The following is a 22,722-nucleotide window of genomic DNA, read 5'->3' as shown; positions in this document are numbered from 1 at the left end:
AGATTTTCTCAACCAAGGTTCACAAATTGTTGTGCTTGTTCACCGACTGAACATCTCTCCACTGTTCGGCAGTCATAATCCAAATTAGTAAACTTTGGATAAATTGCGGGTTTAGGGTTTATCATAAACCCTAATTATGTGGGGAGCTAGGGCTCACTATCCTATCCCAATTATAATTAACAGACAGGAAAAAGACCAGAGAGGATTTTCAAGCTTGAAAGAGGTTAAGGCATAGGCAAAGCTCCCTACGAATTGTATTACCCAGAAAATAAATAACAATAAAGGTCATACCCAGTGCACAAGGCTCCCGCTTTACGCAGGGTCTGGGAGAGGTGAATGTCGGCTAGCCTTACCCCCATTTATGGAGAGGCTGCTCCCAAGTCTCGAACCAAAGACCTACCGCTCATGGGCGAAGACACTTGCCATAATCACTATGATCAACCTCGTATGTACGAAATTTTCAAATAACTACTTATGATGAGAGCTCCCATATATGTCAAGAGCATGCCGATTCTTGTCCATTACTCGTCCAGTATATTCTATATTCACTTCGGAAACTACTAGCACCTTCATCGTTGATGTTCAATGTGTTGAAATGTAATCTTGTCTTGGTCCAAGACAATTGATCTGGCCCATACATAAAGAAAGATCCATGCACATGCTAAAGAATTCTAGCAAAGTTCAAGTTGGTGGAAGAGTCTAGAAGAATGGTGAGGATTCCACCAACATACAAGATTAATGTAGATAATTCTAACTTAGGAAGGTAGTGGAATTATCTAGATATCTCTAGCATGATGCTTCCATGTTTCTCCAAGGTTCCATCCATGCCTATAAAATGAGAAGGCATCCACACCATTTGAACCAACCAAGAGAGCAAGTAGTGAGAAGTGAAAAGAAGCAACAAAGCTTCTAAGAGTGTGTGAGTGTTTCCTCTTGTACTAAGTTTGTGAGTAAATAAAAATCTTGTGTAATACTTTGAGTATTCTTTCTTTCTCTTGCCTATCAATTCCGCTGCATTACATTCTTCTTTGTGAGATAAACATCTCCAAAGTAGTGAAGTCTTTTTAAGCCCAAACAAAGTGGTATCAGAGCTATGGCTAGCAACGCTATGGCAGCCTTCCAAGTTCCAGTGCTCGACAACAACAACTTCGATAATTTGAGTATTAAAATAAAGGCCCTTTTGGGAGCACACGATGTATGGGAAGTCGTGGAGAAAGGCTACACTGAGCCATAAGATAAAGCTACTCTGTCCAAACCCCAAAAGGAGAGTTTGAAAGATTCAAGAAAGAGAGACAAGAAGGCTCTCTACCTCATCTACCAAGCATTGGATGACAATGGCTTTGAGAAGGTCTCGAGTGCAACCTCGGCCAAGCAAGCATAGGAGAAGCTTCAAACCTCTTACAAAGGAGCTGAACAAGTGAAAAAGGTTCGTCTTCAAGTATTAAGAGGTGAGTTCGAATCTTTACAAATGAAAGGGTCTGAATCAATCTCTGATTATTTCTCAAGAGTCTTAGCCGTTTCCAATCAATTAAAAAGAAACGGAGAAAAGTTGGAAGATGTTAGAATTATGGAGAAGATACTACGTTCGTTGGACCCCAAGTTCGAGCACCTTGTCGTGACGATTGAAGAAACTAAAAACTTGGAAGAAATTAGTATAGAGCAATTAATGGGTTCGCTACAAGCATATGAAGAGAAACATAAGAAAAGGCAAAGGAATGATGAGCAGCTCCTCAAGACGCATGTCCAGCCAAAGAAGAAAGAAGAAAGCTTCGACAACAAGAGAAGCCATTACGAAAGAAGTTGTGGTCGAGGTCGCAGACGAGGACATGGACGTGGACGTGGTTGGAACTTCAACAACCATATCAACTACGAAAAAGGAGGAAGCTCAACAAAAGGTCGTGGAAGAGGGCGCTCAAACTTAAGGTATGAAAAATCTCAAGTTCAATGCTACAATTGTCAAAAGTTTGGGCATTATGCTTGGGAATGTAGAGCTCCAAGCAACAAGCCTGATGAGAAGGTCAATTATGTGAAAGAAGAGAAAGAAGATAATGGCGTTGTGCTACTAGCATGCATGAACAATGATGGAAACTAAGACTATACATGCTACCTTGACACCAGCGCCAGCAACCACATGTGCGGAAGAAGAAGCATGTTCGTAGAGCTTAATGAATCGGTGAGTGGCAACGTTTCTTTTGGAGACGAATCCAAAATACCTGTCAAAGGAAAAGATAACATCCTAATTCTCCTGAAAAATGGCGGTCACCAATTAATTTCAAATGTCTACTACGTGCCCAATATGAAAAGCAACATTTTAAGCTTGTGTCAACTCTTAGAAAAAGGTTATGATATTCACATGAAAAATTATTGCCTTTTTCTTAGAGATGACAAAGGAAGATTAATTGCCAAGGTGAAAATGTCAAAGAATAGGATGTTTCCTATGAATATTCAAAATGATGTTGCAAAGTGCCTCAAAACAAGTTACAAAGACACATCCTAGCTTTGGCATCTTCGTTTTGGGCATCTTAACTTTGGGGGACTGGAGTTATTATCCAAGAAGGAGATGGTGAGAGGCTTACCGTGCATCAGTCGCCCTGATCAAGCTTGCGAATGATGTTTACTTGGGAAACAGTTCAGGAAAAGCTTTCCAAATGAGTCGACCATAAGAGCCCAGAAGCCACTCGAGCTCATTCACACCGATGTGTGAGGTTCAATAAAATCAAGCTCTTTGGTTAAAAATAATTATTTCCTTCTCTTTATTGATGATCTTTCAAGGAAAATCTGGGTGTATTTCTTGAAGCAGAAATCAGAGGTATTTAGAGCATTTAAGAAGTTCAAAGTTTCCGTAGAAAAAGAAAGTGGTTGCAAGATCAAAGCCATGAGATCTGATCGAGGAGGAAAATTCACTTCAAATGAATTTCAAGAATTCTGTGAAGCCAATGGAATTCATCGACCTTTGACAGTTCCAAGATCCCTTCAACAAAATGGTGTGGCAGAAAGAAAAATCGAACCATCCTCGACATGGCTCGAAGCATGCTCAAAAGTAAAAGATTGCCTAATGAGTTGTGGGCAGAAGCTATATCATGTGCTGTATACTTATCCAATCGGTCTCCAACAAGAAGTGTGTGGGGAAAGACTCCGCAAGAAGCATGGAGTGGAAGAAAACCAGGTATCTCTCATCTAAGAGTTTTTGGAAGCATAGCCCATGTACATGTACTAGACGAGAGGAGAACCAAACTCGACGAAAAAAGTGAGAAGTTTATCTTCATTGGCTATGACTCAAATTCAAAAGGCTATAAGTTGTATAATCCAAACAATGGGAAAACGGTGATCAGTCGAGACGTGATGTTCGATGAAGAAGGAGAATGGGATTTTGGCTCTCATGCAGGTGATCTTCACTTCTTTCCTCAGTTTGAAAAAGAGAATGAACAAGGGATGATGGAGCAAGCAAGAGAGGTTCAACAAGAATCTACTACTCCACATGCTTCATCAACATCAACCAATCATGGCAATTCACCAGCATCAGCATCATTAAGTGAGAGTCTAAATGAAAGAGAAGTACCACGCACAAGAAGTCTACGAGATCTCTATGAGGTAGCTGAAAGACTCGATAATCCTACACTTTTTCTGTCTCTTTCCTGATTGTGAACCAGTTGACTTCCAAGAAGCAGTGCAAGATATTAAGTGGAGGAAAGCAATGGATGAAGAAATTGAAGCAATCCAGAAGAACGATACATGGGAACTCGCTATTCTTCCGAAATGACACAAAGCCATCGGAGTCAAGTGGGTGTACAACATAAAGAAAAATGCCAACGAAGAGGTCGAAAGATACAAGGCAAGATTAGTGCGAATCGCTATAGTCAAAGAGCCAGAATCGACTATGATGAGGTATTGCACCCGTTGCTCGGTTGAAAACTATACGATTACTAATTTCTTTAGCAGCTCAAAACAAATGGAAGATTCAACAAATGGATGTGAAGTCCGCTTTCCTAAATGGAGTCCTTGAAGAAAAAGTCTACATTCAGCAACCATCAAGCTATAAAATCAAAGGGTATGAAGATAAAGTTCTGAAGCTGAAGAAAGCCCTATATGGGTTAAAACAAGCGCCACGAGCATGGAATAGTCACATCGACAAGTACTTTCAAGAAAACAACTTCATTAAGTGCCCTCATGAACATGCTTTCTACATCAAAGTCAAAGATGGAGATATTCTAATTGTGTGCTTATATGTGGATGATCTAATCTTCACCGGAAGTAATCTAAGCATGTTTGAAAAGTTCAAAAGAGTGATGACTAAAGAATTCAAGATGACCAACATCGGGCTAATGGCATACTACCTAGGCATTGAAGTAAAGCAGAACGAAGAAGGCATTTTCATCTCCCAAGAAAGCTACACAAAGGAGATACTAAAAAAGTTCAAAATGGACAACTGCAAGCCCATAAGCACGCCAGTGGAGTGCAGAGTCAAACTAACCAAGCATGACAAAGGAAAAAACGTAGATCCAACATTTTTCAAAAGTCTAGTTGGAAGCTTATGCTACTTGACTTGCACAAGACCAGACATTCTCTATGCCGTTGGATTAGTCAGTCGCTACATGGAGAATCCCACAACTACACATTTGAAGACCGTCAAAAGAATTCTTCGATACCTTAAAGGTACTGTTAACTTTGGCTTGTTCTATTCAAGTTCTAGTAACTACAAACTTGTTGGATATAGCGACAGTGATTGGGCAGGAGATTCCGACGATAGAAAAGCACTACTAGATTTGTGTTCTTTATGGGAGACACTGCATTCACATGGATGTCGAAGAAGCAATCGATTGTCACTCTCTCTACCTGCGAAGCTGAATACGTAGCTGCTACCTTATGTGTTTGTCATGCAATCTGGGTGAGAAATTTGCTGAAAGAATTAAGCATGCCACAAGAAGAGCCAACGGAGATCTATGTCGACAACAAGTCTGCAATAGCTCTAGCAAAGAATCCAGTATTCCATGACATGAGCAAACACATAGATACCCGCTATCATTACATAAGAGAGTGTATTGCAAGAAAGGATGTGCAAGTGGAATACGTGAAGTCTCAAGACCAAGTCGCCAACATATTCACCAAGCCACTCAAACAATAAGACTTTGTTAGATTGAGGAAATCAATCGGCATCACAAGACAAGATTAAGGGGGGATGTTGAAATATAATCTTGTCTTGGCCCAAGACAATTGATCCGGCCCATACACAAAGGAAGATCCATGCACATTCTAGAGAATTCTAGCAAAGTTCAAGTTGGTGGAAGAGTCTAAAAGAATGGTGAGGATTCCACCAACATACAAGATTAATGTAGATAATTCTAGCTTAGGAAGGTAGTGGAATTATCTAGATATCTCTAGCATGATGCTTCCATGCTTCTCCAAGGTTCCATCCATGCTTATAAAAGGAGAAGGCATCCACACCATTTGAACCAACCAAGAGAGCAAGTAGTGAGAAGTGAGAAGAAGCAACAAAGCTTCTAAGAGTGTTTGAGTATTTCCTTTTGTACTAAGTTTGTGAGTAAATAAATATCTCGTGTAATACTTTGAGTATTCTTTCTTTCTCTTGCCTATCAATTCCGTTGCATTACATTCTTCTTTGTGAGATATGTTGAATTAATGGCCACAAGTGTCCAAAAAACCTTTCGGCTATTAAACAAAGAAAGAAAAAAAAAACAACATGATGATGTTTGTTGAAAAGAGAAAAGATGGACAACATCATTGTGTCTCTTCCTTGTTTTGGGTGAAAAGTTTTTTCTTTTTCTTTTACCTTTAACACCCGTGGGTTTTTGGTTCAAGACTTGGTGTTGTTGCCTTTGAAGCTAGATATAGAGAGCTTATTTTCTGCAGAGAGAAGGGAGAGTTGCAGAGAGCCCAAAACAGAAGAAGAAGCTGCTGCTTCATTTGATTAGTAATCATCAACCAAAGTAGTTGTTGTTGTAATAGCTTTGAGCTATATGTATAGAGAAGAAATTATTCATTATATTTCTTTCTCTATTTGTTTCTTTGGTGTGTGAGAGCTATTGGGTGTATTGGGCTTTTGGGTTGTGAGATTGTCAACACTTTGTAAACTCCCATTTGGTTGATAGTGGATTATTGGGTGAGCTCCTACTGCTCCGAGGACGTACTCCAGTTACACTGACTGTTGAGGAACCTCGTTAAAATCTTGGTGTTCTTTTATATTTTGTTCTTACATTTTCATTTGATAAATTTCCTGTGGGTTAGCTTGAGTTGGTTCCAACGGGTTTGGTGCTATCCTAGCACAACAAGATAAACATCTCCAAAGTAGTGAAATCTTTTTAGGACTTGGATTGTCTGCCCTCCTAGTTGTGGTGCCCTTCCATGCCCTCCTATTTTGTGCGGTCACGGTTAAGCCACGTCAATATTTTATATTAATTTTTTAATGAGATAATAAGACAAAAAATAATTAAAATATAAAATATTGACGTGGTTTAACCGTGACCGCACAAAATAGGAGGGTATGGAAGGGCACCACAACTAGGAGGGCAGACAATCCTTGTCCATCTTTTTAAGCCCCAACACAATGATGCTCCATGATGTTCATTTAAAACGAGACTCAAATTCTTCCAGTCATCCAGTGGTACGCTTGGAGGATTATGTATGGGGAAAGTTTTGTAGATTTAGCCAAAGTACAGTCTCAAAACACTTATTAAGAACAGACTCAAAACACCTCTTTCTCGTCTTGGCACATAACCAGAATTAGACATAAACATAATTACTAAGCAGGATTTAAAACTAAAAGGACTAAGCATGTAGTCGAATCAATGACTGAGAGAGCTCCCGCATTGTCTTCCCAGCAAGCCCTCTCCCTCTCCGCAACAATAAGTCAGGTCCAGGCATTGTCTTCTCTCTCCATTCTTGCTCATGATTGATGGATTCAGGGCCATTCCCTTCTCCACTGTAGGTCACGTGAAGAAATCCATCTTCACCCTTGTTTTCCACATCGACTTCAGACATCAAGGCACCTATAACAATATTCGAATAGTTATAACCACAAACACAGTTTTAACTTTGGGAACAAGGTGATATATTAAAAAAAAACGAGTGGAAACTCACCAGCAGGAGGTTCTGTGTTCTTAAAAGAGACAAATATAGGCTTGTCTATGTTGTCTACGTTGAGCCACCCAATCCGTCCCCGAATATAATAAACAAATTCTCCAAGTGGCAGCTCACCATGGACATTGAATCTGCAGACAAAAATACAGAATATGCAATAAAATTGTGAGAAGAGAACCCCTTCATTAATTTAGGACAAGGAACTATGAAGGCAACTGGTCTTCTTTCTTTTTCCGATAAATTTCCGAACATATACCAAAAGCATAAACGACTGCATGGTAACAACGAAAATAAAGATCACTAAAGCAAAAGGGAATTGGAAACTAACTTAACCAACTCAATGTCAGGAATGTCACTCCTTCCATGCTTCTCCACAATCACCTGCATGAGATCACAAATTAGAATATAGTATATTATCAAATGAATGAACGCATGGGAAGTAGCTAAAAAATAAATTCCTACTGGTACAAAGTTTGGACGTTTTTGCCTCAATTCCCTAGCTTCTGGACAAGTACGAAGTTCACGTTTGCATCTCTTAAAATATGGCCTGAACATATATCAAAAGCATGAATATTAAAACAACAATCCCAATCTATTGAAGCAATATACAAGTCATGATAACGAAAAAGAACAAGGGAATTGGCAACTAACTCCATCTTTCTCATGGCAATCTCCTTGTCAAGAATGTCAGGCCTCGCCTCAATCCAAGCCTTCGCATTCTCCTTCACGGCAGTCTCCTGCAATTTCTCAAATATCCCACCCTTCTCCGCAAACCACATGCATGCAGGTTAAATCAAAACATAGTTCATCCACAGAATTCATCGTAGGAAATAGATTGAGTGAAATTATTACCCATCCTCTGGCTTTCCAAGGCTCTAACTCAATAATGGTCCTTGAAACCGCAAAGTTTCCTATAATCCCAAAAAAAATTTGGAAGAATACAGCTATATGTGAGAAAGAAAACTAATCACGAATTTCCAAAATTCACACCAAACAGAAGCACCAATCTTAATTTCCATTTTCTTGTTTTGTTTTGTTTTATTTTTTGTGTTTTAATAAACGAACTTTAATCAATAAGCAACTTACAAATTTACAATTCAAAGAGGAACAAAACTCACATACTAAACATTCAAAATTACCACCAAATATTTTTTTTTTTTTAAAAAAAAAACCAAAATAGGCACATGAGTATTACATATATTATATTAGTAACTAGTTAAAAAACAAAACAAACCAACCAACCCCGAGCATATTCAGCAAAAGAGCTCTGTGCCATATCGGATTAGGATTGTCGTTGCCTGCAAATTTTCAAACAACGAAATAAGTTACGGCAAGAAATAAGTTGTGGGATGAATAATTTCAGAAAGAAAATAAAATATATCAAAGAGAAAAAAGGGATCGACTAGGGTTTTGGTAATGAAAGAATTCAAACTGGAAAAATTAACAGAGGGTCCAAATCAACCGAAGAGGGATCGAGGGAATCATATGTATGAAGGCAAATAACCATATACTCGTACGCATACGATACATAAATTTAGGGTTTGATATCGGGCAACAGACCTGTTCTGCAGGTTATGTCCAATTCCGAGTTTCAAACACAAGGTCTCTTCTCTGTGTCTTTTTTCTTTCCCTTCTCTGACAACGCGAGGTCTCTACTACATCTTATCACTATTTATATCCTAATACGTTCCTCTTTTTTATTCCGGGTGTTGCAACCGACCACGAAGCTGGCTAGGCTATGGGATATTGTGCGCATGATCCGATTTAATCAAATCTCTACCACTTATTTTTGTAGGTGAATATCAGCGGCTGTGATGCGTTTTTAAAAGCAACCCTAAACCTTCTTATCCTGGAGAAATTATAAGTACGAAACAACAGAAATAAGACACATGGTAATGCAAAAAGGCTAACGTCTTGTTTAGGTTAACGCTGCTAACTCATATCCCAATTTTTTAGTTCATATTAGAGATGATTGTCGTTCCATGCAAATTTTCAAACTACGACACATTGCAACATCAATTTATATGTACGGCAAGGTAATAAAGAATCACGGACCTAATCTCATATTATATGGAGATGTACTGAGAATCCATTTGGGTTTCGTAGTCACTTTGGAAATTTCATTCAAAACTTAAGGGGCATGTTGAGAATGAATTTCACAGACCTAATTTCATTCAAAACACCTCTAAGTATCGTGATTTAGCTCATGCATGTGTAGAGAATCCATTTGGGTTTCGTAGTCACTTTGGGAATTGTACTTCTCCGCAACCTTGCCGACCTGTGTACTTCGGGAAGTGCACTTATATGGCGACAAATTCATTATTGTTGGAGAATAGGATCCCACATCAATAATATGACAAAATAATGTACAATTAATATATGAGAGTTTTCACTCCTAATATTACTGAGATCTTTTGTGATAAAACTCAAACACCTAGTAACAGATGGTTAAGTTGGATCAATATCGGTGATATTGGTGGTGAACTATACTTGAGTCTACAAAATTTATCATAGTATCAGAGCAGGTTATTCCATCGACACGCCCTGGGCTCGAATGCTTCCTAAAGTTGGGCTTTCAAAGATTGAAGTTAGTTCCAGTAATTACTTGATCAGTTCCTTATGTAAGAATTGGTTTCTCTTGTGACCCCTTGTGGAACCACTTGTGAGAGCGCATGTTGGAGAATATGATCCCACTTAGGTCTTATGACAAAACAATATTGGTGGTAGATCATGTTTCGGCCTACAAAATTTATCAGTTGTTCCATGCTTCCACTAAGCATATTGAATTAGATTATCATTTTGTTCATGTGTCAAACTTGGAATGCACAAATTGTTCTTCATTCCTTCTCTGAATCAACCCGCAAATAGTCTCACCAAAGAACTCTCCAAGCAACTGTTCCTCTTTATCCGGTTCAAACTTGTCTTCTCTCGATCGTCAAGTTTGCGCGAGCATAATAAAGATGGCGTGTTAAATAAGGGAACCAGCTCTCCTTAAGTTTAGGAGCCTTGTTCATAATTGTATTATGGGAAAATTAAGTTCACATCATTCTTTTTGTTACTCTATTGATTAAAATTCTATTGATTTTGAATTTTTGATCAAGGTCATTGGGTACTAATAACATCATTAATTATGTGAATAATAAAATATTTTTATTTTTAAATATATTCTTTTAGTGTTAAAAATGTTGCAAATATTTTTTTAATTTGTACCAATTTTCTTTTCATTTTTAATTTGCACCCATATATTAGTTTATTTTTGTGCCCATATTTTTTAAAGTTTTATTTGTGTTTGTACCCATGTGTATACCGTTACATGACATTGTATATTTAATCAATGATAGAAAAATTACATATGGTATATTTATGTTTTATGCCTAAACTTTGTATCATATATTTATATTTTTAGTTTGTACCCACTTTTAATTTGCAACATATTTTTTTTAATTTGTAGTATTTTTTTTTAGTTTTATTTTGTACCCATGTATTAATTTCTTTTAGCGCCTATATTTTTAAAAATTCATTTGTACTCATAATTTTTAATCTTTTATCTGTACCCTAATTTATTTATAATGTACTCATTCTTCTTTATTAATGTACCACTTTGTTATATGTGAAATGTACCAATTTTTTTTGTAAAATGTACCAATTTTTAACACTATGGATACATTCTTTTGCCATTTATTATTTACATAGTTTTTATCCATTTATTCAATCAAAATGTTTGAATTTTTTTATTGTAACCGTTTCTAATAGTATTATAATGAGGGATTTTAAATTTATAGAATTTTAAATCTCATAAAATATCAAACAATTAATATCAAAACTATAAAAATATTAATATTAATAGTAATATAATGAGGTGTACAAAGTCAATGGACCTTGATCAAACTTTGAATACTATTAAGGTTTTAATCAAAGAATGTTAAGGATTATGGACCGCATCCAAAGTATCCCTTGTATTATTTGTACTCGTAAGTTATTATTTATTATACGGAAAATTCCACGTTGCACCATAAGCTATCAAAAACATTGTAGAATGAAGAATTTCACGAAAAATATGAATAAAGGCAAACTCATGTGTGTGTGTGTGTATATATATCCTAGAATTAACCTAATAATAGCCAGTTCTACAACCCACGCTTACATTATTGGAGGAGAGATTTTTCAGCACAGTACATGTTTTCATATAAATGGTGAGACATGTGTGTTAAAAGGTTAATAACTTAAAAATTAAAATTTTTTACCACTTACATAGAAACATGTGGTGTACCATTCATATTCCAGTCACAACTAAAAATTTCTCATATTGGAGCACTATTAACTGGAACCCACGCTTTCCGCCTCCAATTCTGCACCAGCAAACTCGGCCGCCTCATCTCCTACTGCACCGGCAAACTCGACCGCCTCCGGCCAATCAATATTGTTAACGTTAATATTTTGAATGTATAGCAGATCCATATCCCGGCACCAGACAGCCTGCAGATTTTGCTCAACATGCTCCAGAGGCATATTGTTGACCACGTCATCCCTCGGCAATTCTGTGTGGCCTTGATCTCCAGGGGAAGAGAATATGTAGGAAAATGCATGCAGCAATGGAGGCCCGGGCAGAGGCGGCTCCCCGTCTAATTGCACGTACATGCGTGCGAGCATATATTGTTCAGCGCGATCGATGTCAAAAGGCCTGACATTGACATCTCCTCGAAATCTCGTCTCTCCGCTTGGAAAAACTCTACGGAACGGAACAAGTCTAGCGTGGAAAAAGTCATCCATAACCACGTACCGGATGAGCTGACAAAAGGCTGGCCATGTCAGTTCCATAGCCTGCTCCCTGGTGTATCTGTCTCCTCCTAATAACCCAGGAGAGTACACAATTGTCCAGTCGTCAGGAATCCTCCATCCACGGAGGTTATATAGGCACCTACAGGTAGTTGCAATGAGAATCTCCAACTCTTGCACACTGCCAAACAGCGTCAGGTCCAACATAAACAAAAACTGCCACACGTTCGAGTTGAGATCAACTGAAATAAGCCTGTCCCCTTCGTTAACTCCAGGGACATTCGCTGCAGTATTCTCCTCTTGTTGCTGGCCCTGCGGCGGCCCGTCCCCACCTTCACCAGCAAAGAAACCAACATTGTCAATGTTCGGACCAATATTGTTGTTAATATTCGGACCAATATCCGCACAGAAGACACACTGCAGACCACGCTCAACATCCTCATGTGGAATGTTGACCACGTGATCCCTAGGACATTCGTAGATGCCTAGAATTCCAGGGAGAGACAGTTTGTAGGAAAAGGCATGCTGCAATGGAGGCGGCCCGTCCTCCGGCGAATACATTCGGGTGAGCATATATTGTTCTGCACTAACGATGTCAAAAGGCCTGATATTGACACTTCCTCGTTCTCTTTGCATCCCTGTCAGCAAAACTCTATAGAACGGGACAGTTCTACCGAAGATATAATCATCAGTAACCATGTATCGGATGAGCTGACGAAAGACTTGCCATTCCAATGCCATAGCCTGACCTGTAGTGTATGTGTCTCCTCCAAATAACTGGGATGAGTACACAAATGTCAAGTCGTCTGGAATCCGCCATCCACGCAAGTTATATAGGGTGGTAAAGGTATCTCTAATGAGAATCTCCAACTGTTGCACACTGTCAAACAGCCCCAAGTCCAACGCAAACATAAACTGTCGCAAGTTTGAGTCGCGATGAACTGAAAGAAGTGTGTCCCCTTCATTATCTCCAGGGACATTCGCTGCGGCATTCGGCCCCTGTGGCTGGTCCTCTGGTGGCCCCTGTGGCTGGTCCTGTGGTACCGGCCCAAGATGCACATCCATATTATGCAAGTTAATTGGGCGTGACAACAGCTCAAAAAGTTTGGAGCTGCGCGCGCGTTGATGTCTATTCACGCAATGGATGTCAGAACAATCGACCTCAATAAAAACGTATGTGCATTAGGGCAGAGTCTCTTATTATAACAGTACACACTGAACGTGAAGAGTTTGAATTAGGGCAATACTTGTTTTTCACTCTAGTACAACCCTAGTTTAGGAAAGGTGAAGATTTCTTCCTTAGGGTGGGATCTTGTCCCTTTTTTGTCAAGTAGCTATGTTATGTATCCCCGATTCTAGAAATCATGCGGGAACCCACGTCAAAATCTGACGCCCCAGAATCGATCATCTACGAGTCCATGCATGCAAAAACGGGAAACAAGTCACGAATTGCCTGTTAAACACTTGGCTCGAAAACTGGCAGTCGATGGTGTGCAAATCAGGTAATTAACTTATTGCTTTAACTTGGAGTACTTCTGATATTCTTAACCTTTTTGGTTTTCTAATGATCAATGGTACTGACTTTTAAGTGCCAGAAAACAGGAATGGCAATAAAATCTCAAGTCAGGAATGGCAATAAAATCTCAAGTCAGTGATGTGTAATTAATTTGTCTTCTTTTTGATAAGATGGTCTATGTTGTTTACGTTTTGCCTCGGCCTTGAGGTCTTGCAAGCATGAATTCTATGAAGGCGACGCAAGATAGGACAATGAGGCCTAGCTGACTGCCTTGTATAAAAAGGCAAAGAATGATATGCACCCATACAATGCATAAATTCTAGCTAGGGTTTGGAATAGTGCAACGGCGTTACAGACCTATTTCAGTTTTGGGCTTATTTCTAATTCCTAGTTTTCCCGTGCAAGTCCATATATTTAGTGAGTTTTAACAAAACACTTCCGGTATGGTTCACTTTTAACGAAAAATCACATTTTTACCTTTCCCTGGTACTATTACTACACCTTTATTTGTCATTTTTCATTAAAACTAAAGTTTTGTTTGGACTTTTCGTTAGTTTTCCTTATATATTTTAGACCGCACAATGGTCTTGCCCACCCCATATGAGAGATGTCCTAATCGGTTAGTGTTTTGGTAATTGTAAGTTATTTTATAGGAAAACTAATGAAAAAGACTTGAAAACTTTGAGTTTTAACGATAAGGACAAAATAAAGGGTAAAGTGAATAGTACCAAAATTAACTTTTTAGTATAAAAATGTGATTTTTCATTAAAATAAACAGTATCAAGAACTTTTCATTAAAGTTCTTTTATTTTATCCGTGGAGGGTCTGATGCATCCAAGGAATTAAATATCGATATTATCGGCGAAATATCGCCGATAATATCGTTTTTTTGACCCGGCGATATTTTTTTTAGTAAAAATAAAATATCTTTAAAATATCGCGATAATATCGCTAATATCGCGATATTACCGATATTAGCGATATTATCGCGATATTCGTCGTTGTCGCCGCCGCCGGGAGGTGAGAAAGGGATCCAGAAACCAGATCGAAGAAGATGGATCCAGAAACCAGATCGAAGAAGAAGGATCCAGAAACCAGATCGAGGGAGAGACGAAGACGGAGAGACCGAGGGAGAGACGGAGACGGAGAGACCGAGGGAGAGACGGAGACGGAGAGACCGAGGCAGAGAGAGAGACCGAGGGAGAGACGGAGACGGAGAGACCGAGGCAGAGACGAAGACGGAGAGACGGAGACGGAGAGACCGAGGCAGAGACAGAGACGTAGAGACGGAGATGGCGATGAGGTGGTGTCGCCGTTGATGTGGTGTGGAAGTGAGGGTGTGGGTTGTTCACGGGGAGAAGGAAAGAGTGCAGAGATGCAGAGAGTGCAGAGAGTGCAGAGAGGGCGAAGAGGGAGAATGAGGGTTGTTCACGGGGAGAATGAGAGAGTGCAGAGAGTGCAGAGAGCGATGAGGAGGTGTCGCCGTTGAAGTGGTGTGGAAGTGAGGGTGTGGCGTGTGGGTTGGTTCACGGGGAGAAGGAGAGAGTGCAGAGAGAGAGCACGGTAGAGATGAGAGAGTGAGGGAAAAGAGAGATCTGAGAGAAAAGAGAGACGGGGACACAAAAGCAAGGTGGGCCCCCTGGGCACACCTATTAAGATCTAAAAATAATTTTAAAAGCAAGATAAACTCAAACTTAGTGAAAATACAATTTAAATTGGGGTGGGTGTAACAATCTACCCCTCTTAAAAGAATTTCGTCTCCGAAATTTAAAATCACTTACTAAACTGAAATACTAGAAAATAGGAAGAAGAATATATGTATAAAGAGAAATCAAGTCCAAATAATTACATCATATTAAAATTTGATTAATTTTTTTTTCAGTTACATATATTCTATATGATAAATTTCTATTTTAAATCAAGTCCAAATAATTATATCATATTAAAATTTGATTATTTTTTTTTCAGTTACATATATTCTATATGATAAATTTCTATTTTAAATCAAGTCCAAATAATTACATCATATTAAAATTTGATTATTTTTTTTTCAGTTACATATATTATATATGATAAATTTCTATTTTAAATCAAGTCCAAATAATTACATCATACTAAAATTTGATTAATTTCTTTTCAAGTATCTACTTTTGAACTACTCACCACGTTCACTCTATGTGATACTAAGTCACTCATGTATCTTACCATACAATGTATAAAGTGTAAAATATTGTACTAATTCATTATATATAAATGATTATGGTGTGTTTAAACTTATTTCATTAATTACTACATATTTTCTACACTTACAATGTTTGCCAGCTCGCTATATAATCAACTTAAATCAGTTAAATCCATCATGCAATGCATTTCCTTCCAATTTTTTGTGATAAACTAATAGATAATTGACTAAATAAACATCCTGTAAAGTTTCAATAAAAATTTCCAAGTTTTTCTTACAATTTCCGTGGTTTCCATGTAATTTTTATCGATATCGATATTATCCCGATATTTCCATCGATATTTCCGTGTTTTCAGACTACCGATATTTCCGATATTACCGATATTTTCTTCCTTGGATGCATCCTTGTCAGATTTCCTAAGTGGTGTATCCAGCCTAATTCAATTAAGTCGTGCATCCGGCCCGGTCCTCTAAGTATTGCACTCATGACGGGAAGCTTTTGACCGAGATGCGTTCCTTAATCGATCCACAATCATATTGAACGAAGACATATCCAAGGCCGAACAATAAGGATGGGCATTGGGCAAAACAAGTGGGTTTGGATTAACCCATGCCCATTTACTAAGATAAAAAGGGACACATTCGCTCCTCCCATCGAATATGGTTCGGCCACGTCCGGTGTCACGAAATGCTTGAACCATCAAATTCATCTAACTTAATGGGATATATCCAGGCTCGTATAAATGAATAGCTGGTGGGAAATCAATCTTCGCTCCTCCCATCGAATATGGTTCGGCCACGTCCGGTGTCACGAAATGCTTGAACCATCAAATTCATCTAAATTAATGGGATATCCAGGCTCGTATAAATGAATAGCTGGTGGGAAATCAATCCACTATGAAATGAGTACGAGTTTTTATCATTAATAGCCATAATTTAACGCTTAAATTCGTAAATATCAGTTTTTATAAAGAATTTCGGCTACATTTCATGAAAGGAGGCAGATTCTCTGCCTTTCCACCCCCCGTGCCCTCCCGTTTTATGTAATCATGGTTAAATCACGTCAATATTTTATATTTTTTTTATAGAGAATAAGACAAAAAAAATTAATAATATAAAATGTTGACGTAGCTTAACCGTGACCACATAAATAGAAGGGCACAGGAACTGGGAGGGCAAAGAATCTGCCTCCTGAAAGCTGTAACCCCCCATTTTCATTGTCGGACCTGATTTTCCGAAATTTTGGTCGCAGCGATTTTTCAATCCACGATTCACACAGAAATTGTTAAAAATAAATAAATAAATAAATTACATTAGCAGCACCTTCCCATTGATAAGAGAAAACAAATGAGTACACTAAATTATGTCAAAAGAGGTCTAGAGTATGCTGCTGCGGCTTCACCCGTCACACAACTCCAAAGTCCCTTTCAGACCTAACTTGCAGCTCGGGCAAGCTCACCACCTGACTTGAAACGTTTTCCGGTTAAGATTTTATCCTCAATTGATTGATTGCTGGAGGTTGGAGGCTCTGATTACACCATTTGTAGGAGTTCCTGGACAATTTCAGATATTCGTGGCCGGAATTCTGGCTCCCTCTGTGCAAGAAAGATTGGATATAAGGTGAATTTATCGCTTAACGGAACACCAAGGAGTCCTTGAAAATATTTAACATTGAAGTGTTGCTTTGAGGAAAATAATACGTTGCTTCCGATGTGAACAGGATACGTAACAAAACACGCACAAAACTTCTGCGTAAACACTTCAGTGGTACGTTTTCTTAAGTTTTATATTCCTGAAGCACGTCTAGCAAGAACACAAAAAGTTGGTGGGAGGAAAAAGGGACGAAGAAACTCACTTGTACGCAGGAGGAAATGATATCAGCAAAACGGGATAAAGACTTCATTGTATATGCTCCATTTAGAGAGGGGTCAACCATCCTTGATAATGCATCAATGTCATGAAGCTTCGGAACCGCCCATCTAACCAAATACTGCTCCCCACGAGGCCGTGACCTAGATTTTTTAATAACAGGAGAAGACAAAATTGTGAATGATAGCTAAGTTCAGCTGAGGCAAACATACTTAACAGTGAAAGGTGCGAGAAACACGCATATTAGTTCTTGATGTAATTGCCAACCTGTCATAGGCCTTCCTCCCTGTAAGGAGCTCCAACATTACAACCCCAAAGCTGTAGACATCACTTTGGTGAGTATAACTTCCTGAGTCAAATTCCGGGGCAGCAGAACCATAAGTAGTGAGGAGGTGCCCAGACATCTGAGAGTCAACGAACACAAATCAGCTATAGATTAAGCCAACTCTATATATAGCTTAAATTGCACTCTTATCTCCAACAGTCAGTTGGCTCCACCCAACAAGTCAGCTTATTACTTGCAAGTATAATATCAAGGTTTCAAACCAGAACGTTACAAGACTTACTGAGGGAGACAATATCAGAGGAGCTAAACCACAGTCCGAGACACGTACTTCAAGCTCTTCATCAAGGAGAAGATTGGCAGACCTGAAATTATGGTGCACAATGGGTGGCTGACAGGCCTCATGCAAATACCTATACCAAAAGTAAAAGATAAGATTAATAACCTAGGTGGAAGGCCAGCTCTTTTGCACAAGTGCACATGTCAAAAATAATAAAGTACAGAGATTTTGGTTTTGAGTCATTGCTCTACTTACTCAAGAGCTCTTGCAGCTCCAAGTGCAACGCGGATGCGCACACTCCATGTAAGCTTATGATGGATTTCATCATCAGTATGCAGTGCATCATGGAGAGTCCCGTTTCTGCAATACTCATACACAAGTAGCCGTTGGCCATGCTCAGCACAGTAACCCACTAGTTTCACGATATTAGCATGTTTTGCTTTAGAGATATTAGACACTAAATCAAGAAATTCATCATCGCTCTGCTGTGTGCATGCTGTACTGTCCAGTTTCTTGACCGCCAAAATCTACAAAAAAAATTAAAAAGTGAGGGGTTAGATGCCAGGGCAGAGACATAAGAAATGAGGAAGCCAAACAAAGCAATCAAGAAACCAGCATCATCACCCCAACTGCCAAAGAACAAACAGAGTCTACAGTAGAAGGAAAAATAAGCCACACGACCAAATGACCAGTTCGTAGTTCCAGAAGATAAGTTAACGTAAAATCAAAGGAATCGTACCTTTTGGTCAGGAAGCGTAACCCTATAAACACTGCCAAGCATGCCTGCTCCAATATAATTTTCTTCAGAGAAGCTATTAGTATATTGCTGAAGTGATCCAACAGTAAACACTTGTACAGAGCTTAGGTCCGGCGATTTCATGGGAATCCTGCTTGCAGTTACTCTAGCAGGCCCAACCAAATTTCCAGTGTCCTTGTTGGCAAGGAAAAATGGGGGAGGGGGTGGTCGTGGCAAAAATTCTGCACTCACGTCTGTCATGTCAATTGAATGATCCTTCTTATGTATCGAACTTTCTGCAGAACTTTCCACCTCTATATTTTTTTCTTTTTGTGGCTTTGGAACTGCAACCACTCTGTTGCTGTCCACTCCATAGTCATCCAGTGGTTTCATAACTGCCTCTTTTGGGACTGTAAAAGAAGTTCAGAAAGTTACCTTTCTTTTATATATAATGTAAACAGAGAAACTTATGTTTTAGTAAAACTAATAGAAATTAAGTTACCCTTCTCCATTTGACCACCTTCCTGAAGTGACGATTCACTGTAATTCTTATTCACTTTAGGGATCTTATATGCACTAATCTCATGCTTCTTTTCTTCCTTGCTCCGTCTCCTTCCTTTGAAACATCTTACTAGAAGACATAAAATTAGTACAATAACTACTAGAATCCCAATCCCCCCAATAGCAATCCACATCACTGTCTTAGTTGTAAAAAATTTCCTAGTTCTAGCAGTAGTTAGCATTGCTGGCGAAGAAGGACCATTAGCCTGTTGCCAAGGTAGTTGAGAAGAAGTAGGTGCCCCGGCTACAAACGAAGGTGCTGGTGGTAGAGGTGATGGAATAATAGTAGTATTGAAAGGATTTCCATCTTTTCTGCACCCACAGGTGTCAGCATTAGTAAAAGTAGAAAGAGATGTAAACTATAGTGCATTCAGTAATTTCTGGGGGCGTTTGACAAAGGAATGAAGAAAAAAGGAAACAACATGAACGTTCAACATGAATACACTGAGACGGAAAGTGATGACAATATAAGCATGCATGGTTTTTCTGTGGAAGGTTCCATCAGAAATTTTGTAGTCCCTCGGGTTTACCTGAAATTAGGAATGCCAAGCAACTTTGGAGGTATTGGCCCAGAGAATAAATTGTTTTCAATGTTCCTACATCAGAAAATAACAATTTTGAGTTGCTGAAGAGAGCAGCGAATTGGTTGGCGAACTAAAACGAAATCCACTTAAGGTAAACATGCAAATAAAAAGCCATCAGACAAAGTAATTTAAGTTATAAGGGATGTAAGAATTTACAAATCCTGTAGGGGAAGATCCTGTAACACATCAAGGGTTCCAACCAGGTTATTGTTCTGTAAGTGCCTGCATTCAAGAAATACTTAACAGTTAGCAGAGATTATGCACGGATAGTAAATAGATGATGAGAAATCTGAAAATAAAAAAATGTCGGACACCACTATCCAAAAATCTTAAGTTGTCTTGAATGGACCAAAAATTTATATCAAGCACCATCATAACTCACAATGTGGAAAGAGATGACAAATTTGCCAATGAGGGGCACAATTGACCACTTAAATTATTGCCAGACAGATCCCTGCACAATGATATATCGTTATGACCAAAAGTACGAATTGTAAAACAAAGGAAAAACAGATTGAATGAATGAAAAAGTCGTACAATCTATTCAAAATGGTGAGCGGTTGAAAGGCATCTGGTATTTCTCCACTAAGATGGTTATTGTCTAACGACCTGAAGTAATATAAGAAATATAATCATATTGCAATGAGAACAAGACAGCATATTAAATAACAATACAACACCAAGAAAAGAAGTTGTTGAATGAATCTTACAATTCCAACAACTGTGCTGATGATGACAAACCGCCGCCTGGGATGCTTCCATTGAACTGATTATTTGATAGTGAACTAAAGCAGGGGAAGTACAAGATAGAACTTTGTTAAGGAAACATGCACAAAAGGATAGACAAACAGCTAAACAATCGAACAAAAACGAGTTGGGGTGCAGACATACACATTCCTGACTGTCAGGGGAAACGATGTTGGAATACTCCCTCCAATATGGTTATTGCTGAAATCTCTGGTCCATAAAATAGAACAAAGTTTCATAAGATTACACATAGATATGTACATAAATGTAAACAAGCGAATGCAAGCAGCCATTGCCAGACAGTTTGTCCACCCTTTACGATGATGAAAATTGAAAATGAGACTCACATTTCTATGATGGACCCGAAGAGTGCCAAGCTATCACCCAACTGTCCTCCCAAGTTGGCTCCATTAAGCTTTCTGTTAATCCAAACAAATAGTTCAGAACATATGGCTTAAAAGATTAGTTTGCACTATTTACAAAAGAAGGAAATCAACCTACAGTGATGTTATGTTTGAGAAGACGCAGCCAACACCTTGCCAGTTATCCCCACATGGGTCTCCTCCAACAAGAAGCCACCCTGGAAGAGGAGGGTAGCCTAGAGCAACGAATAAACTATTCATTGCGATAACTGAAAGACAAAAACGCACAACATAATCATTCAGAGCATGACGTTCGCAAACTCAATTAAAAATCAGGAGTAAAGTTCACAGTTTTTAAATAGTTTGAATCTTCATCCATTGAAATGCAAAAACCTCCAAGACTTCAAGAAATATAAACACAGAAACAGCAAATTATGAGAAAGAACAAAAAAAGGAAAATCTATTCTAAGTATTTTGCTCGCAGTTGAGTTAAAGGATTCCCGATAAACAAACAGAGGACTAATTGTTGAGAGTGTTAATCCCACATTGCGAAAAGAAAGGACTTTGCATATGCTTTTAAGTACTTGGGCTACTCCTCGTATCGTCAATTGGTTTATGGTGGGACCTTAACTTTCTTCATGTTTTAACGGTATGTTGTCCCACATGTCCATGTCACTATGTTTGTGTCCACACGTTAGGCTTAAAAATTCACCATCCGTGAGGAACAACCATATCACTATCACAGCATATGTTCAAGCATTTTGCACTCAGTATAGTTCAATTTTTCCCAAGAAATAAACAGATGACTATCAAAGCATATTCCAAGTATTTTTCTTTCAATTCAGCTCAAATTTTCCCAATAAACAAACAGAGGACCACCAAATCATATTTTCAAGTATTTTGCTTTCAGTTTACTTAGCTCAAATTTTCCCGAGAAACAAACAGATGACTACCAAAGCATATAAATTCAGCTCAGAAATTGAGAATTTCATACTTACCATCTTGAGAATCAGTCAGTGCAACAGAAGCTGGCACAGTGAGAATCAGCATCAACCCAATCAACAACTGCGTGCGCATTTCCCACCGCACACGAACCATCTTAGGCTGCTCCAAGAAAAACCCAACCTTTTAATCTCCTTACTTTCTCAGGAAATAAGCAGAAAACCCCTTGAACACGAAACCCAGCTTTTTTTCTGCCTTTATTTTCTTTTATTTTCTCAGGAAACAAACAGAAAACCCCTTGAACACAAAAACACAACTCGTACAAAAGGTTACAAATTTCAAAACCCAGCTAAAAAGTTCAAATTTTCAGAAACTCCATGGGCTGAAAACTGAAGAGCTGAACTCAAATTTGGCTAATAACTTGAGATTAGCGAACAAAAATAAAGTCTTTAACGGGGTTTGAGAGATAAAAGAAAGTAGCAGCAGCAGCAGCTGAGGAAGAAGAAACAAAGAGACAGTGAGTTGAACAGTTAGCTCTGTCTTTTCGAGAAAAGCCATAGGGGAGTGCTCTGTATACATCATATTCATATGTATCTTTTTCAAAGATGCGTTTTTTATTTTTTCAAAAATTTAAAAAGAAATCGAACCGTTTCTTTTTAGTCTTTGGGTTTTTGTTTCTTGGACATTGTCTTGTATTATATTGCCGTTAGGTGCCCGCGCTTGTTCTTTTTTTCTTAAAAGTTGATCTCCACTCATACTCAAAATAACCTAATTTTGTGCTCAGTCAAT

General features: G+C 38.5%; 3 protein-coding genes across 3 annotated transcripts; 1 reads left to right on the top strand and 2 right to left on the bottom strand.

The window, feature by feature from the left end:
* Positions 1–6,633: 6,633 nt before the first annotated feature.
* LOC103446456 (uncharacterized) lies at positions 6,634–8,796 on the bottom strand. The gene is made up of 8 exons (XM_008385576.4): positions 8,656–8,796; positions 8,338–8,393; positions 7,948–8,006; positions 7,747–7,856; positions 7,558–7,642; positions 7,424–7,476; positions 7,096–7,226; positions 6,634–7,004 (listed from the first exon to the last, which is right to left on the bottom strand). Exons 2-8 carry the CDS (start codon positions 8,369–8,371, stop codon positions 6,784–6,786), a joined length of 693 nt encoding a protein of 230 aa, XP_008383798.1. The 5' UTR covers positions 8,372–8,393; positions 8,656–8,796; the 3' UTR covers positions 6,634–6,783.
* Positions 8,797–14,441: 5,645 nt separating this feature from the next.
* LOC139188726 (uncharacterized) lies at positions 14,442–14,876 on the top strand. The gene has a single exon (XM_070806413.1). It carries the CDS (start codon positions 14,442–14,444, stop codon positions 14,874–14,876), a length of 435 nt encoding a protein of 144 aa, XP_070662514.1.
* Positions 14,877–16,839: 1,963 nt separating this feature from the next.
* Positions 16,840–22,488, bottom strand: LOC103446455 (protein STRUBBELIG-RECEPTOR FAMILY 3-like). Its single transcript, XM_070806513.1, has 17 exons — positions 22,267–22,488; positions 21,990–22,095; positions 21,131–21,260; positions 20,977–21,048; positions 20,774–20,839; positions 20,593–20,667; positions 20,420–20,491; positions 20,265–20,336; positions 20,039–20,104; positions 19,829–19,894; positions 19,240–19,610; positions 18,741–19,147; positions 18,257–18,528; positions 18,005–18,134; positions 17,706–17,842; positions 17,425–17,581; positions 16,840–17,164 (listed from the first exon to the last, which is right to left on the bottom strand). Exons 2-17 carry the CDS (start codon positions 22,087–22,089, stop codon positions 17,102–17,104), a joined length of 2,256 nt encoding a protein of 751 aa, XP_070662614.1. The 5' UTR covers positions 22,090–22,095; positions 22,267–22,488; the 3' UTR covers positions 16,840–17,101.
* Between the last annotated feature and the right edge of the window lie 234 nt (positions 22,489–22,722).

The sequence above is a fragment of the Malus domestica genome, chromosome 10, assembly GCF_042453785.1.
Source record: "Malus domestica chromosome 10, GDT2T_hap1".
In the NCBI taxonomy this organism is placed as follows: domain Eukaryota; kingdom Viridiplantae; phylum Streptophyta; class Magnoliopsida; order Rosales; family Rosaceae; genus Malus; species Malus domestica.
Note: the sequence above shows the minus strand (reverse complement) of the source record. Positions and strands in the feature narration are given on the sequence as shown.

Bases quoted from the DNA above. Each gene is read 5' to 3' on its own strand.
- LOC139188726 (XM_070806413.1), top strand. From the start codon at position 14,442: ATGGATCCAGAAACCAGATCGAAGAAGAAGGATCCAGAAACCAGATCG.
- LOC103446455 (XM_070806513.1), bottom strand. From the start codon at position 22,089: ATGGTTCGTGTGCGGTGGGAAATGCGCACGCAGTTGTTGATTGGGTTG. The intron at 21,261-21,989 runs GTAAGTATGAAA...TTTGTCTTTCAG, and splicing joins ACTGACTGATTCTCAAGATG to TTATCGCAATGAATAGTTTA. The intron at 17,165-17,424 runs GTGAGTTTCTTC...TTTCTTGCACAG, and splicing joins TCATTTCCTCCTGCGTACAA to AGGGAGCCAGAATTCCGGCC.
- LOC103446456 (XM_008385576.4), bottom strand. From the start codon at position 8,371: ATGGCACAGAGCTCTTTTGCTGAATATGCTCGGG. The intron at 7,857-7,947 runs GTAATAATTTCA...TTTGCGGAGAAG, and splicing joins CTTGGAAAGCCAGAGGATGG to GGTGGGATATTTGAGAAATT. The intron at 7,643-7,746 runs GTTAGTTGCCAA...ATATATGTTCAG, and splicing joins ATTGCCATGAGAAAGATGGA to GCCATATTTTAAGAGATGCA.